General features: G+C 40.7%; 1 protein-coding gene across 1 annotated transcript in view; it reads left to right on the top strand.

Annotated features, from left to right (window-relative positions):
* PCSK5 (proprotein convertase subtilisin/kexin type 5) overlaps positions 1–14,708 on the top strand; it is a gene marked incomplete at its 5' end in the record, with an annotated part of 476,836 nt that overhangs the window by 206,245 nt on the left and 255,883 nt on the right. Inside the window, 2 exons of the mRNA XM_011947042.1 lie at positions 420–632; positions 11,552–11,652. Coding sequence (XP_011802432.1) covers positions 420–632; positions 11,552–11,652 — 314 coding nt within the window. The remainder of the gene's footprint in view (positions 1–419; positions 633–11,551; positions 11,653–14,708) is intronic.

Below are 14,708 nucleotides of genomic sequence, written 5' to 3'. Positions count from 1 at the left end.
TACCACTTACTGTTTATGACCTTAGGAACATTACTTAAATTCCTTTTAAAAAAAATTTTAATTTAATTACTTAACTTCTGTACCTCAGTTTCTCCACAGCATAATGGAGACAGGAATTGTGCCAGCCTCACAGGATCGTTGAAAGAATTCAATCCAGTTCATGTAAAACTCTTTGACTTGTGCTTGGTCCATAAATATTAGCCATTATTATTGTCATTATGTGTGCTCTTGTAACTTTTCTGACGGTTTTAGTCTATAAAACCAACTCTTCTTACTCCACTCCCAAAAGCTGCCTAAGCCCAGCGTATTAAGATAGCAACACACCCCACCTGCACATACTCAGTTCGGCTCAGTGGATTCTGACCTCTTCATTTAGAGTCATTTCACACCATCATTTAGCTTTCTCTGTTTGTGAACAGGGGCGGAGAGGCCTCGGCTCTGTGTTTGTTTGGGCATCTGGAAATGGCGGAAGGAGCAAAGACCACTGCTCCTGTGATGGCTACACCAACAGCATCTACACCATCTCCATCAGCAGCACTGCAGAAAGCGGAAAGAAACCTTGGTACCTGGAAGAGTGCTCATCCACGCTGGCCACAACCTACAGCAGCGGGGAGTCCTACGATAAGAAAATTGTACGTGCCATGTGCATGCCCATCACGATCTGTTGATTTAATGTTCACTTTGAAATGCAAAGGGAGAGCCATAAATATATATACACAAGTCATATATGGAAATAGAAAATTAGATTCGTTGATAACATCAGAAGTCGTAAACATTACTAATTGAAAATGCTTGTGCGGTCATCACATTGCAACATTTAATGCGGCCTTAGACGTGATTAAGCTTCAGTTTTATTGAGGATAAATGATTGGTTCACATTCACATTGTGAGTTAGTGGCAGAGAAGAGACTGGAATCTATGCCTGACTCAGCCCCGGGCTCCTATCACTGTGTTTCCACACTGACTTTTAACTTTAGCTGTAGTGCTTTGGTTTCTAAGTACAGCCAATTCAGTGTGAAAAACAAAAGTGTGTAAGGAAACTCAGAATTCCATTGAAACTATACTTACTTAACATGAACTAAACCTCTATAAAAGGTGCAGTTTCTTGTTTATTTGTTCTTGTTTTTATGATGTTGATGATGAAGTCTGTTGCCCAGGCTGGAGTGCGGTGGCGTGACCTTGGCTTACTGCAACTGCTGCCTCACGGATCCAAGCCATTCTCCTGCCTCAGCCTCCCAGGTAGCAGGGACTACAGGGGCCCACCACCATGCCCAGCTAATTTTTGTATTTTAGTAGAGACAGGGTTTCATGATGTTGGCCAGGCTGGTCTCAAACTCCTGAACTCAAGTGATCCACCGGCCTCGGCCTCCCAAAGTGCTGGGATTACAGGTGTGAACCACCACAGCTGGCCAAAAAGTGCATTTCTTATAGACAGCACAAAGTTTGCTGGATGGAGAAGCACAGAAGCTGCATGGGATCCCCCGCTTACCAACATATCCTGTACTCTAGGCAAACAGCCAGTGTGATTAAGAGTTCAGGTGGCAGGGCCAGCCTGCTTGAGTTTCTTTCACTCTTGAGCTATTTGCTAGTTGAGTAATTTTGGACAAATTAATCTGTCTGTCTCAGCATACTTATTTATACAAAGAGGACATTTAGTAGCACATAGTTCACGGAGTTATTACAAAATAATGAGGAAGGCAGTAAAAAGTGCTTCGCACAGTATCCGGCCTTCAGTGCTTAGGAAAGCTCTAACTTTTCGGGGGTGCCCAGCACTGTGCCGCTGATTATAAATTTCACACATCTTTGCCCTTTGCACTTTGCCCTTTTTCCTGATCATGATTTTGTAAACTGTCTCTGGATTTGTCTTTTAAGGTAGAGCTAAGATGCTGTACCTGACACTTTTTAGCATTTAGCCAAGACCCTGCTTCTGGCTCTAACAGATCTATGCAGGTTGGGGTCACTCTACTGGTGCTCCATCTACCTTTCCCGCAGTCCATAGGGGAAAGGACTGTACCTCCTTTGTGCAAGTCTTAATCCACATCCATTCTGTTCCTCTTGATTCCTGGTTATTATATGATTTTTCTGTTTCATTTATCAGTTACTTTTTACTACCTTCGTTAGTTACATTTTGTAGATGGATTTAGGTAAAAATTGCCTCCTCATATACATGGCCCCATCTTTCCCTAATTGCTCCACAATGTCTGGGTTTAAATATATACACCCAATTCTGCCTGTCAGTACCTCCAACGTTCATCAATAAGCATAACTCCGAAGCAGCAAGTAAAATATAAAAGGCGAAAATGCAGAGATGAGCTTTGCATTTGAAGTTTCTGGCTTCCTTAACTGGAACGGGATGCCCCAGTGAAATTTTGCCTCCATTAGAGAGCTGTTATGATCTAGAAATAGCCTTCTGCTTTTAAATAAGAAGACCTTGTGTCTTCTAACTCATGGTCAACGTCCACTAGCACGGAGTGACATCCGTCAGCCCTGCATCATGACATTCCTGATGAAAACTCTGGAATAAGAGTTCTCGTTTTATACCTCTGGAGTTTGAAATCATCTTAATGCAAACTCACTATTGCTTCAAAGTAATTATGCCCATTTAGTCAGTCCTATTATTCTCCGTGGGGTGATTGCTCTGGGGAGGGTATTGTTAACGTTTATCAATGCCTTCTGTAAGAGAAGCGTATAGTCTCATGGTAAAAATATCAAAGAAGTAGGAAAGGTTGTCGCGGTCCAGATGGGAGAACACAGTGTGTACAGAGGGACTGCAAAAATCACTGCTGGGAGGTTGACTCTCTAAACCTAACCTCCTGGGGCCTTCGCCATTATTTGCTGTGATTGTGTGGTTGCTGCTGTGACTCCCACGGCAGGGATGTCATTTCGGATTCTCCCACGGATAGACAAATCGATCCATTCTGTAGGCAGGGAGAGAGCTTCCCAGGGAAAGTGGACGCCATGACGAAATGTTAATATCCTTTCGTGAGGTCATAATGTTTTCCCCAGTTTTTGCTTATGGTTTCAAAGCCTTCTATGACTCACTCTATGTATTTAACTTAATTTGTTTCTTCCTTTTTGTTTGATGCCTTTCTTCCGTTTTTGTGAGATTATATTAGTCAATTTTCTCTAGCCAGTTCTTAGATTTGCTTACTTCGCCTGAATTCCCAAATTACCCCCAGTTGGAGAGGAAATTTGGAAGCTGTTTGTATTCATCTCTAGCTTCAGAGAAACCACTCAGTGGATAAGCAACCCTCACGGAGTCTGGATTGCCTCATCTGTAAAATGGAGATGATACCAGCACTGACCTCAGAGATTTCCATGAAGATAATAAAATACTGACCAGGTACCTGCTTCCTGGTCCACAGGAGCAGCTCAGTGCATGCTCAGCCGCATTTTCACCTACGCTCCTGTAACTTTCTGCATCCTGGGAGGTTAGGGGCGTTTTTCCAGCTGCTGTTAAGAGGGTTGCTTGTTGCACCTCAATCTTTCCAATCTATAAAACACTGTGATCTGTTCCACCCATCCCATAAAGAGAGACACTCTGATCAGGAGCATGTTAACAGTTTGAACATGAGTGGCATTGGCAGCAACGTCAGCCTTTTATGGTCTGGCTGAGCCCTTTTCCTTCTAGATATCAGAATGACAGATAATCCTGTGTTGTGCCTGGGACCTTTCCTTCACCAGGCTTTGAAGCCAGACGCCTTTGGTCCCTCGGTGATGCCCGCATCCTGTTGGTGGCATATGTGATTGAGTGCTACAGGAATGGCAGTGCCTGTCTTTGTACTAGGCCCCCTTCCCTGAGACATTCATTTCCTTTTGTCATCTGCAGCCTCCCCAGAAGAGCACAGTTGTCATTCTTCATTCATAGAGCACCTTTGTGATTTCTACCAAGACAGTTGCTGAGGATCTGAGGAGAGAGGGAAAAAAATCTCCTCTCTGCTTCTGGGAAAGCATTTTTGTTAAATAAATTGTACTTGTTCTGGACAAAATGACTTTTCATGATACGCAAACAGGAAAGCCTTGCCTTGGGTTTCAAAACATAAGGAAGTCCCTGTCCCTTGGTTTCCTGCCATTACTTCTAGCACAGTTGTGGACCTTGGTATTGCGTTCATGCTTTAGTAGATTTGGATGAGCAATGGCCTTATATCTTATTACAGCAAAGGAAGCATTCAAAGTATAAAGATTACAATGAAAGAAGCTCTTTCATAAGCTAAAGAGAAGTCATTTAAAATGACTGGTGATTTTAGTCATATAGTGAAAGAATGTTTTTATGAACATATTTGTTCACATTGTATTACATGTATCACATGTAATACATTTATGTATTAACGTGTTGAAAATCTCACATTTTTTGCCCTTCTCATTTGTGCCTGATGCTGCACTATGCACGTCGAATGCAACATCTCATTGTATTCTTGGGAAACCCTATGCAGAAAGATCATGGTGCCCCCACTTTACAGATAAGAAAACCAAAGCTTGAAAAGTTAAACAAGCAAACAAAAACCACAGCTAATAAATAGTAGAGCTTGGATTCCAATCAAAGTCAGGATGGACCCCTAAACTCATCTTGTAACCAGTATGCTATCCCATCCTGATATGTCTTAGGGATATCCAGTATGGGGCTATGTGAAAGAATAGTGCTTTTCTTACCTGTTTTGAGTTCTTTTCAGAGTCATGAAGAAGCATTTAGAATATATACATTTCCATGGTTTTTCACTAGTCTCTTCATTTTGAATTTCATTCCTTTACCCTTTTTCGTACCCCCTCAGACAATTGAACCTCTTGCAAAAAACTCAAACTAAGTTGCTAGTTCCTGTGGCAGCAGAGTTAGCACTGAGCTCCCAAGGTTATGGCTTTTGTATGATGTTCAAACCAGGGCTCTCTGATGTGCAAAGTACCCTCTGTTAGAACACTCCTCTACCAAATATCACTTCATTTTTGTCTCCTCTCAAATTTCACCTCAAAGAGGATTTTCTTAATCGCCTTTTCTAAAATAGGGGCATGCCCCTCCACCACTGTCTACCCCTTTACCCGGTTCAATTTTTTTTTTCTGGTGCACTTACAGGTACTTCACATCGTAGTACATATTTTCTTATTTACTGTCTGTTTTCCATGCTACAATGGAAACTACTTGAGGATGAAGACCGTGTTTTGTTCGTTTCCAGAGTCTGAGCTCAATAAATATTCATGCATAAATGACTAGCAAACATTTGGAAGGATGGAGGCTTCACAAGTTGTTTATATAGCTGCAAGAAGACAGGGAGCTGCTCTGTTTCTTTCAGAGAAACTTCTTCTATTGGTAGGTTGGTGAAAGTTAAACGTTATTTGACAGGATATTTAGCATAGAAAATTGCCAGCAGGAACTCTGCTACATGATAAAGCTGTTCATGTAACCTGTTTTTAGTGTCAAAAAGCCTAAAAGATCCCATCTATAACCCCTCACCTCCTCCTGACATTTCTGTCAAGTTCTGTTTCATGAATAAGCCTCCCCCTTCTCTCCAGTCCCTCCCATCATTAAATTATCTCTTACTTTTTGGACTTGTTCAGACTTTGACTTTTTTCCCCCTAGTAATTTATCTTAGTGATTGGGACATAGGGTCTCTCAGATTCCTCCTGGGAGGGGTTCTCTGAGCCAGAGTTGGGAGAATATATGTTCTGCTTAGCCCTCTCCTGATGTCATTTTATTTATTTATGTTCAAAACAGAGTTGCTGCCTGGGGTATCTCAGAGTTGGCCTGAAAACCAAATTCCATGTGGAGGAATTATCTTATTGCTTTTAATGCTTCTAAGCAACTCTACATTTTCTTTTGCAGAAATATTCTGCTGTCTCCTCTCCTTCCTCTTCTACCACCCGATTCATTTTTCAAATACATTCACCATTTGCATTGGGTTATTCTCTATCATCTCTCCATTTCTTCTTTTGACTTAAAAAATGCCATTATTTTTCATGGGTAAAAGTCCAGCGAATCCAGATGTGTTTAGTTTGTTTGGAAGTTTGATACATATTCTCTTGAGAAAGTTAAAAAGCGAAAAGGAAACGTTGCTTCTGAAAAGGTCTCATTTTAATGGCCTGAAGGAACCTCCTTACGGACTTGCTGACTTGGGCTGGGCTACAAGGCCAGTTCTGCCATTGTTGCTGCCTTTGCTCTCATGAATGACTACACTGTGTAACTCAGCTTTTTTTTCTTTTGCTACTATTTAAGAATTTGATGTCTTTACCACTTACGAGTCCTTTTGTAGCTGTTTGCCTTTGGGCAAGTTACTTAACCTCTCTGAGCCTCTATTTCCTTAGGTAATAAAATATCTTCCTTGCAGTGTTCCTGTGGGTTTATATATCATTTTATACAGACACACATAAATACCTCTTGCACACTGTCTCACTCATGGCAGGCTGCTCATTGTGGTAGTTTTAGAGGAAGCAGTGGAGTTTTAGAGGTAGCTGGTGGTAGATAAAGCATCCCTAATACAAAAATTCAAAATCTGTAGTATTCCAATGAGCATTTCCTTTGAGTGTCATTTTGACATCCCAAAAGTTTGAGATTTTGGAGCATTTCAAGTTTTCAGATTAGAGATGTTGAACTGGTGTAAGGCAGATATTCCATAATCTGCAAAAATGTGAAATTGAAAACACCTCTGGTGCCAAGTATTTTGGGTAAGGGATACACAACCTGTAGGACTTGTGAGAGTATTAGCTGTACTTTAAACCCTGGATTGTATATATACATATGCACACATAATTTTTGTAGGTTGACTACAAATTTCTGTGAGTTTTGTTTGGGTGGTGGAAAAAGAAGTGACTCTGAGTGTTTTCTAATGAACGGAAGAGTTGAAGTATAGAATGAAATGAACATAAAGGGGCTTGATTTTAGGGATTCAACTTAGCAAATAAATATTGTACCTCTTGGTACATGGAACTGAGCTGAACATTATGGAGGTACAAAGCGATATAACATGGGATTCTTCTTTAGCGATAGCAACCCTCCATTTGTGAGCGAAATCTTCTATTTGTACTTCACATTTACAGATTCTTTTAGCGACATGAGAGTGGGATTTGGTGTGGACTTGTCAGTCAGGATTGAACTTTTCACCAGTCTTTGTGACTTCTGTGGACGCAAAAAGCTTTCTTTAGTCTTCAGTTCTTTTTTGTTTTACTGTGCTTAATAAATCAGCATCTTCTATTTTAGTCATTGACACATTGAAGATGTAGTTTCTGCCCTTCTCCCCCATAGCTGTGTCTGAAACAGCTTTCTTGGCACAATTCTAGTTCAAATCAAAATCAACACCAGAAACAAATTCAACCTAACAGACAGTAAAATCATTTCATGTTTCAAAAATACCTGTTCAGTTGCTCTTTTAACAGATATGAGACAATATGGCACCTTCAAAGTAAAATAGATCACTAGATATCAAGGAGAGAGAAACGCTTGACTGTGGGGTTGCTATAAAAACTTGTCACTTATGGCCAAAGACAATCTGAACTGAGATTCCCTGGAGACTTACATCAATAGGCTAAAACCAAATGTCCAATCAGAACAAGTTATGAAATGTGAAATATTAGGAAATAATTGCTTAGGGTGAGAAAAAGTGATGGTTCATCTTAGTGGAGGCTGTCTAAACCTGAACAATATCCACCGCTTCTCACCAAAGGAAGATGACATCCCTAACATAGTGGAGTCCAAAAAACCATCTGCTACTGATCCTGAGAGATACTGAAAATCTAATTTGCTGATCAGGACAGCTTTGATCTGGCTCAGGGCCTGGTGTCCTTTCCAGTTTCCATCACTCTGATGGGCACAAATGATACTTTCTTGAGCAATCTGAGAAGTTCTTCGGAGAAAAATTCTGTTTCTGATTTGTGTAGTGAATTTGGGGGAATTTGGAGCATGCAAGATGTGCCATCAGGATTGAGACCAAATTCTGAGACATTCTTTAAAATGGAATCTAAAGTGAAAGTGCTTGCATGTAGAATCTTTGTGCTCCCTGCCCCATGTCGTGGGCCAACTGTTGAATGCAACTTGCCTTTAAATTACACTGTCAGATCCTATATACATGTGTTGTGATTAATGGGGATATTCCATGTGGTTCCAGTTTTCATAATGTCATTTTTCTTCAAGATTGCCTGCTCTTTGGTGGTCTTTGCCTTTTATTTCTGAAGATAGACACAAAAACTCCAATACTCTGGCTTCGCTTAATGACGAAAACCCTGCCTTAGATCTTTCCAGCAATTTACACCTAAATATTGCCCCCTCTGATAGTAACGTCCTCATGAAATGACCCAGCTGGAATTTCCATTTCAAGCAGGATGAGAAGGGAGTGGGGATGTTTTTATTTCTTTTCTCCCCATTCCTTTTAACTACTCCTTTCCATCACCTTTCTCCTCCACCCCGTCCAGCCCTAGTCCCCAGTCTCAAGTTTCATTTCAAGTGGTTGAAAAAAATTATAACACAATGGGGATTTGGAATTACACAGACTTGCCTACATTAATAGCATTTAACACTTCATTTGTGTTTATATATAAATGTACTAAGTGACTTTATATTAAAGTATATGTTGTATGCATAGATACCTGGTCACTATACAGACGAAGCATATTCCTATTGCAAATGCAAGATCATAACATTTTGACTGTTCACATTTGAGGTTGGCTGATGGTGGTTATTTATTAGACTCAAATGCTACACACACTTGGAGTGTTTATTCTGGATTTGTTTCTGTGCATTGAAAGTGTTTGGTGCAGCTGAAGAATAAGCAAGGAGAGCCAAGTGGGAAAATATCATGAAAAGTCTTGAATCCAGGCACAAATCATTGAAAAAAAAAAAAAAAACTTGAAAAAAGGAATGTGACCATGGGGTGAGGTAAAATAGGAAGAATGCAGGCAAGGCCGTCTCAACAACAGCAGATCTGGACACCTGGAAACAAGCTACTTCTGGGGTGTTCATGCATTGACTTAGGGACCAGGGCTTTGGAAAATCAGGCTGCAAATTCACCCATAATTTCAAATGAGGCAGCAATTCGTTTTAACAATCCAGCAATTCCTCTTCTGGAATTATCTGTTTGAAAGCACTGAAAACAGGGTCTCAGAGAGATTTCTGCTCCCCCATGTGCATTTTCAGCCTTCTTCACAGTAGCTGAGAGGTAGACACCACCCATGTGTCCATCGACAGATGAATGGATAAAGAAAATGTGGCATCATGGAATATATTCAGCCTTATAAAGTAAGGAAATCCTGTCATATGGTACAATATTGGTAAACCTTCAGGACATGATGCTACATGAGATAATCCTATTATGAAAAGACAAATACTGTATGATTCCACTTACATGAGGTATGTAGAGGAATCAAACACATAGCAGTAGAAACAAGAATGGTGGTTGCCAGGAGGTAAGGGGAGGGAGAATAGGGAATTGTACAATGGGTACAGAATTTGACTTCTGCAAGATGAAAAAACCTAGTGATATTGTATAAGCTTGTACATATGGTTAACAACATTGTACTGTACACATAAAAATTGTTCAGAAGGGCCGGGCGCGGTGGCTCAAGCCTGTAATCCCAGCATTTTGGGAGGCCGAGACAGGCGGATCACGAGGTCAGGAGATCGAGACCATCCTGGCTAACACGGTGAAACCCCGTCTCTACTAAAAAAATACAAAAAAAAAAAACTAGCCAGGCGAGGTGGCGGGCGCCCATAGTCCCAGCTACTCGGGAGGCTGAGGCAGGAGAATGGCGTGAACGCGGGAGGCGGAGCTTGCAGTGAGCTGAGATCCGGCCACTGCACTCCAGCCTGGGCGACAGAGCAAGACTCCGTCTCAAAAAAAAAAAAAAAAATTGTTCAGAGGGTAGATTTATGTTATATACTTTTTAACACAATAAAAAATACCTTTTAAAGTCAACAATGAAAAGCCCAGTTTCTTAACATAGAAGTGGATAGGGCCCTGTTTACCCAAACATCCCGCAAGCATCAGATGTCGAGGTTCAGTAGAGGGCTTCCGGGTTTTTGCACACCATTCATTCATTCAGGAATGCACAGTGAAAGGCTTGACTCCTTCCCCACCACCCCATCTATGGAGTTCTATAGATCTTTGTTCATTCTTTCACTCCTTTTATATCAGTACCCATATCCATCTAGTACAGATAATCTGGTAACATTAGCATTGTCAAAAGGAACAAAGAAAGGATAGTAAGAACTTACAGTCTCATGTGAAACTAAATCAGCCAGAATGCCTATCTAGATCCATGAGAGGTCATAAAAGAGTCTACTTAGACGTCTTCGTGTGACCTAGAATAAACTTCTAAGCGAGACTCTGTCTCTAAGGAGCTATAAAGCACTTTGTTCCTGTGAAGATCAAATTTCTTTCCAAACCAAATTTAACTGATTTTCACACTCCTCTTGAAAGAAGCACTTTGAAGGAGAGGGCTTTGTTTTCAGCTGCCTGGATCCCCCTTCACCTTTCTGCTGACCTGTATCTGTAATATATGGTAATATACTTGCCTTGATGCCAAAGACAGATACTAATAGTCTTCCAGTAACTTCAATGAGACCACTAACTCCTCTCCCAGCCCTCTATACTCCCCTAGAGGTGATAATGTCCCCAAGAGGGCAAAAAATGGATTCTTGTCCAAGAGGGAGGATTTAAAAAATCTTAGAGCTATTACAGTGGTTTCTAGAATCTTACCCCATAGTATTTAAGGAGAATTTAAATTTAATGTATTTTTTTCCATAGTGAGAAAATAATGAAACAAAGGTTGAAAAACATTGCCTTTGCTAGATGATAATATTATTCCGTCACAGCTGAAGTGAACTGGATTTAAGCCAAGAGGATAAAAATGACTTAGTTCTCACATTTTGATTAAAAAATAAAATGGAGAAATAACTAATTTTCTCTAATATACAAGCTTACACTTAGTGCTGTAATTGCATATCAAGTACACTGGCTTCAGCCATATTTTTAGTATCCATGTTATGTCTTTGAGGAAGTCTTGGTTCATCCATGCAACATTTCTATTGATTCTAGAAACAGGTCCACCACCAAAGGTTCTTTCTATGGCAGAGCATACTTTTGGCTTGAAATCTGTGGTTCCCCAAGGTAACAGTTCTGGGCTGCAGGGACTGTGTACTTTTATTCTGTATGTTGCCAATGCCTGCTCCGTGTCTGGATTTGATACAGTGTGTTTGATTATTTTAAAATGTTGGGGCAAGGAAAGAACTTCGGTTTTAACCAGAACTGGCGCTAGGGAGAAGCAAGCAAGATGCTTACAGAGCAGAATTTAAAGAGGTATTTGCCCAATCTTTATGTTTTCATCCATAGGCTCATCCTAGTTTTCACCCTGGTTTTAACAGAAATGGAGTTCAGTTTCCAAACCCTTCCCTTTTCAGAGCTGATCTACACAGGCAATTCTCTGGAAGTGGTACGATTACAGGCGTGTAGGAACAAGGAATTTAAAACAAGTATTTAACATATACCCCCATTCTATTTTTATGAGTATATTTCTTTCTACTTGCAGGTAACTCACATTGGCCTCAGAGATCTAAACTTTTCTCTTTGTTTTCCAGATCACTACAGATCTGAGGCAGCGTTGCACGGACAACCACACTGGAACGTCAGCCTCAGCCCCCATGGCTGCAGGCATCATTGCACTGGCCCTGGAAGCCAAGTAAGCCTTGATCTCTATATGTCTTCAATGGTGACAACCCCTGATCTCAGGGAAAACGTACCCCTTCCCTTGTAATGGCCCCTAGCATGACAACCTAGAATATAATCTTCCCAATCCCACCTTGAAAACTTCAAAGGTTTGGGCTTTTAAAAAAAATTCCCCTATATTAAGAAGATAAGGTTTTTGGTTTTACATGCTTAAAAAATCAAACTGTGTAATTACTTTATTATGGAGTCATAGCACATGCATGCCAGTTGGCTCCCTCTCTTGCCTTGTTGAGGTTTTTATTCTAGTCTGGGAATGTTCCTGAGCGTCCCAGAGAGGTTAGGTCTGCCCATTTCTGGTCCCTTTCTCTGAAGCATGACTAGGCAGCTCAGATTCCGCGACAATAGCACAGTCACAGACTGGCTCTGCAGAATAGAATATGCCAGGGAAGAGGACAACCCACTTATATCAAATCCTGTTCAATATAGTCAAATTCTATGTCAAAAAGATTACTGTGAAAGACCCCTTTAGGCTATTTGTAAATAGGTCCCCATCTCTTTTTTCTCTAAGAATAGGTTAATTTGTCTTAACTTTTTGAAAACCTAATAATACAGATCTAAAATCTCTTGTCCTCAATTTTAAAATCCTAAATGCTAGGAAAACTGAACGTTCTTTTGCAAATTTAACACTAGAGTTCATTTTTTGGCAAAGTTTGCCATAAACTTATTTGAGGCTATTTACAGTATTATTTATAACATTTATTGTGAAATATTCATGTATTTGATTGTGAGGTGCTGGCTCAGCCCCCTGCTGGAGGTTTTGTGTCATGTATGTTACGGGCACCATCTCTGAAAAAAATCTGAATTCCAAACCTGTCTTGTCCAATTTTAGAATAGGGATGGAAGGCCTGTTCTGAGGCACTCCCTGCAGGAAGATCATAAGAAAAAGGAACTGAACTAATGATATAAGTGGTATTCTAAAAATAGCCTTGCACCTCTGCCCTAGGGAGGAAGGGAAAGGCCCATTCATCTAGTTGCACCCTGAAGTAGCGCAATAGCCAGTGACAGGGAAGGAATACGAAGATAATGAAGAGGCTTAGGGATTACAATAAGAACTGTGTGGCTGGGCGCAGTGGCTCATGCCTGTAATCCCAGCACTTTGGGAGGCCGAGGCGGGTGGATCACGAGGTCAAGAGATCGAGACTATCCTGGCCAACATGGTGAAACCCCGTCTCTACTAAAAATACAAAAATTAGCTGGGTGTGGTGGCGGGCACCTGTAGTCCCAGCTACTGGGGAAGCTGAGGCAGGGGAATCACTTGAACCCGGGAGGCGGAGCTTGCAGTGAGCTGAGATCACGCCACGGCACTCCAGCCTGGTGACAGAGCGAGACTCCGTCTCAAAAAAGAAAAAAAAAAAAAAGAATCATGCTAGTTCATTCTCAGGACACAGGTAATTTCCCAGCATTCACAGCTGCCCCTCTGTAAGACGGAGAGCCTATGTTAAGGCAGCTGGACCTGAATATAATGCGGATACAGTAAATTGCTAAGTCATGTGTTGGACTGAAACTGGGGGAAGAACATGGGCTCTGGATGTGGTGCCCTGTCTCTGGGTGGCCTCTTGCCCAAGCCTTGACATTGAGAGATATCCAAGCCCACATGAACATTTGTATTTCTTTCTTTTTGACGAGGTTAAATATGAAGTCATTTTCAACATATTACATCTTTCAAGGTGTTAAAAGTTTGGGTTTAGCAAGGAACTGGCACTTATCCTATTAAATTCTCACTTTACAACTTTTCACTAAAGTGTTCTGGCAGCAGAAGTCTCAATTAAGTGTCTGTGTTTTTAATTTGGTGAACTCTACCCAGGACTTTTGAAAATTACATAGTTTTTATTCTGAAATTCTAGATTGTTTCTCTGGAATGTGTTTCCACAAAATATTAAAAGAAAAAACATTAGGAATTCCTCTGTCCTGATCCCCCTCAAAGGCTATCTCAAACTAAAACTTGGCAGCCTGATACTGTAACTATTGCTACATAGAATTAGGTGATACTCAGTTCTTTGAGATATTATTATAACACTATTATTGAAAAAAAAAAACAACAGTTGTTTTAATCATGATTTAAGCTGAAATGTAAAAATCTTGCTTTGTGCCTCAAATAGCCTGAGATAAGGTCACTTCAGACTGCGTAACACATTGAAAGACTACAGCTGTTTTGTTTTTTTTTTTTCGCTTTTGCATTATGAGCATTTTTAAAGATCTATTTTTGACAAAACTGTGATGAGTAGAAGGAAGTTCCTAAGATACAGGCTACCTGGAAAATCCACTGTGTTTTAAGATGTGAACAGTCCACTCCAATTGTGGGGCCAAACTGGATGGTAAACTATCTGATCAACTGAGAAAGAACAAACCTTTTTTTGTAACTCCATTGGTTTGTTGTACAGGCCAGTCTTTGCCTGTAAAATGAAGCTCAAAATTACAGGAAAGAGGTCTGAGTTACTAAAAGGGTGGGTCAGATATTGATGTTAAATTAGCATCAATAAGCATTGGGCCTCCAGCTTCATGTGAAACATACCTAAAACTAAGAAATTAAAGAGAGGAGCTCCAACTGCATTAAGGCTACAGTTGCTCTAAATCTAAACCTATTCCTTGTATATGTGCCCCACTCATTTACCCAGCCCCACCCCCTTGCAATCTCCTCTTACACTCTTACTTCTCAATAGCACTTGAAATTTGGTATTTTGAGATTCAGCCTTTACTATCACAAGTTGAGGAGCAAGATCTACAAGATACTCTCTTTTAAGAAGAGAGGAGAGAAAGCCACAGTGCTAGGCAGAGTTATGACTCAGGACACTGCCCTACTCGCTGGGAATGCATGGCCTGTCAGGGTTCATTTAGTAACTGGATATGCTGAGCCTTTGAATGAAAAGCTGCAGGTGTCTGCCAGTCCCTATTTAACTGCATGTCCTAGCTCACCCTGTACTATCAGGAGAAATTTATTGTTTCTCTGAACATCACTAGATTACTGTATTTACTCAGTCCTAGGAACATTAGAGAAAACTAGATCCTGAG

Source organism: Colobus angolensis, unplaced genomic scaffold (assembly GCF_000951035.1).
Source record: "Colobus angolensis palliatus isolate OR3802 unplaced genomic scaffold, Cang.pa_1.0 Scaffold257, whole genome shotgun sequence".
Classification (NCBI taxonomy): Eukaryota; Metazoa; Chordata; class Mammalia; order Primates; family Cercopithecidae; genus Colobus; species Colobus angolensis.
Note: the sequence above shows the minus strand (reverse complement) of the source record. Positions and strands in the feature narration are given on the sequence as shown.